The following is a 3,087-nucleotide window of genomic DNA, read 5'->3' as shown; positions in this document are numbered from 1 at the left end:
CTGGAAACTCTGCATTCTTCTTCTCGCGGATGAGGAGTCTGTTCCGAATTGGCCGTACCTATAAGAAAATGATTAGGTGTTATGGGTTCGTCGGTGGGCGTTTCCAATGGGATGTGTTAGGGGGGCGGCTATTGACTAAATTTTCCGCTTCACACATGACTGTACAACAAACTATGCTCTTGTATGTTCTCATTGTATAGTGCGTGTCCCATCGCTCGTTTGACACTGCGCTTTAGTCTCTCCCAACAGTCGGAATTTTTCCGCTGTAATTCCTTGTCCGCGCCAATGAAGTTGGTGGCATTATCGGATCGTATGCGAACCGGGATACCACGTCTGCTCATAAAATTACGGATACATAGCAAGCATGTGTCGGTGCTGAGCTCTCTGGCGATCTCCAAGTGTATAGCACGCGTCGTTAAACACGTGAATAACGCGATACATCGCTTTTCTCTACGACGCCCTATCGTCACAAAAACAGGCCCATATAATCCAAGCCGACATAAGAAAATGGTCGCAGAAAATGCGTCAGTCTATCCTCTGACACATTTTTGCTGCGCACCGCACGGCTACTCGAATGTGGGGAACCCAAAACCTTCGACGACTCTCAGCGATGACGGTCTCTTCATTCTGGTTTTCGTTCTACGATGATAGCTCATAACTACTAAGTCCGTCACGTGGTGTTGCTTGGGGAGCATGATTGGCCTACGACTCTGAAAAGGAATTTCCTCGGCCGCATCAATTCGACCTTTTATGCGAATGACTCCCTTTTCGTCCACATATGGTGTAAGTTTCCACAATTTACTACTACGCTGCAGTTGTCCTCCCGCGCTCAGGGTTTCATATTCTTCTGGATACGCGCTCATTTGCACCGCTCGACAAATTAGCAATTCCGATGCTTCCAATTCAGCGACGGTCAAATGCCCGTACTCCTTTAGGATCGTATGCCTTTGCAGACTGTTTTTTGCGAAAACGCAATACCCATCCTATAACTCTTTTCATACGAATAAAACAAGAAAATCTTTTAAATATATCTTATAGCTTAGGCTAAAGTGAAAGACGAATTTTGCTAGGAGCTCCTCTTGGGTTCGTGCATGGGTCACTACTGCTGGCCACTCGGATTCGTTCTGAAGTAAAAAATCTGGTCCTTTCGCCCAAAAGGATTCACGTTTCCCCCTTCGCAAACGCGTTGCAAAATCAGCTGGATTGCATGCACTTCGCAACCACCTCCACTCTGTCACTTGGCTGCTCTCTAGGATCTCGTTTACTCGATGAGCTACGTAAGGCTTATAGCGCCGGTGGTCGGATGTTATCCAAGCTAATGTGGTTTTAGAGTCACTCCACATAATTGTTCTCACCGGTATTACGTCGTGATTTTGTAGTATAGCTTCACGAAGTCGCGTTGCCAGAATGGCGGCTTGTAGCACTAAACGCAGAACCGTTGTTAGCTTTAGTGGCGGGCACGTCGTTTGCCCATGACGAACGCCAAACGTATTGGACCGCACTCGCTGTTGATCCTGCAGTACGCTACACGAACTGGGCTGAGCATGGCGAACAAATGTCATCACCGTCATCACGTAGTCCACAACGGGTGCCGCTGGTTTCCTTCTCCACAGGAACCGTTGTTCATCTTGATCCTGGCGTTGTATCCGCACCTGATGGAACATCTCTACCACATCTGCACAAACTCCAATTGGTTTCTGCCTGAATTTCATTAAAACCATCGTTAGCGGTTGACCCAAGTCAGGTCCGCTTAGCAGGGCTGAATTTAGAGAAACGCCATCTGTTTCAGCTGCAGCGTCAAATACTAATCGCAGCTTTTCTGGTTTGTTTAAGCTGCGCACTCCAAAATGTGGTAAGTACCAGGTTCTTCGGGCCCGCTGCTGTGCTTCCGCCTCACTCAAACGCCTTACGTAGGCTTTTTCCTGGTACTCAGCCATAACCTGCATGTATTGTTCTCATAAATCTGTATTGTTGCTAAATTTTCGCTCCAGTGCCATGAGCCACTTCTCTGCCATGCTCCTGCTATCCGGGAGAACCACGTCATCACTTTTCCATAGGCGACCCGTCGTTGTGTTGAGTAAATAGTTGGCTCTCGCTACCGCCGCGCTCTCTACGTGATTGTGTACGCCACTAACCTGCATATTGTCATTCGCAATGAAGTCCTCTACTAGCTGTTCCAGCTTCGATTCGCTGCTGATGTGCACAAATAAGGAATGGTGACTAACAGATGTGGAGTTTGCTTTGCTTGGACCATAAAGTACCCAACCAAATTTCGTCAGTACCACTGTGGGTCCACGCCTTCCATCAGCAGCAACTCGCTTTGCCACACCCAAATGCGCACTATCGAGACCAATCAACAGCTCTGGTATCACCGCTTCGTAGTTGGCAAGTGGTAGCTGTTTCGAGTATCGATATTTCCAGTGAAGCTCCGACACATTCAACGTTTGCTTTGTAACTGTAAGTCCTCAACGACCTTAACGCTCTTCATGCAGAATCGCCTGCTATTTGGATCAGAGCCTGAAATCTTAATACTACTTGATAAAACCATTTGAGTTACGGAATTGTTGCCAAACCATTGCAGTGTCAGCTTTTCCTTGCTACCCTTTAAGCCAAGCTGGTCTGCCAATCTTTTGTTCATCAACGTCACTGCGGAGCCTTCATCAATAAACGCGTAACACGTTACCTCCCTACCATTCGCATATAATTTCACCGGCAAAATTTTGAAAATAATATTTACGTTTTGTTGCTGAGCGACCGCGTTAGTAAACACTGGTTGCCTTGATACGTCTTGAGGCCGTGCTCCATTTGCATTTCTTTGTTCGGCTGCGTGTAACAATTCTCGAACTTTCTTCAAACAATTCGTCGCAGAGCATTTGTGTTTTTTGGTACTTGTTGCTTCTATGGCTACGACCTAAACAATTAAAGCATAGCCTTCGTTGCCGCACAACCCTCCATCTAGATTCGACATCCATTTCTACAAACCGATTACATTCTCGTGTGTCTCTGTACACAATTCGCAGTTGTTCTGCTGGTCATTTCCAGTCGCTCCAACGTGAAACAATTTCATCCTTCCTTCATTTCTTCCTT

General features: G+C 46.7%; 2 protein-coding genes across 2 annotated transcripts; both read right to left on the bottom strand.

Annotated features, from left to right (window-relative positions):
• Window positions 1-1,528: 1,528 nt before the first annotated feature.
• LOC118749379 lies at window positions 1,529-3,058 on the bottom strand (the record flags this gene model as incomplete). The annotated part of the gene is given in 1 exon segment (XM_036484177.1): window positions 1,529-3,058. A coding segment is annotated over 1 exon segment (84 nt), but the record flags the coding sequence as incomplete, so codon positions are not given.
• On the bottom strand, window positions 1,553-1,970 carry LOC118749378 (the record flags this gene model as incomplete). Its single annotated transcript, XM_036484176.1, is given in 1 exon segment — window positions 1,553-1,970. A coding segment is annotated over 1 exon segment (394 nt), but the record flags the coding sequence as incomplete, so codon positions are not given.
• Window positions 3,059-3,087: the final 29 nt, after the last annotated feature.

Source organism: Rhagoletis pomonella, unplaced genomic scaffold, assembly GCF_013731165.1.
Source record: "Rhagoletis pomonella isolate Grant_MI unplaced genomic scaffold, Rhpom_1.0 Rhpom_scaffold_00015, whole genome shotgun sequence".
In the NCBI taxonomy this organism is placed as follows: domain Eukaryota; kingdom Metazoa; phylum Arthropoda; class Insecta; order Diptera; family Tephritidae; genus Rhagoletis; species Rhagoletis pomonella.
This window is presented reverse-complemented; position numbering and strand designations above follow the sequence as displayed.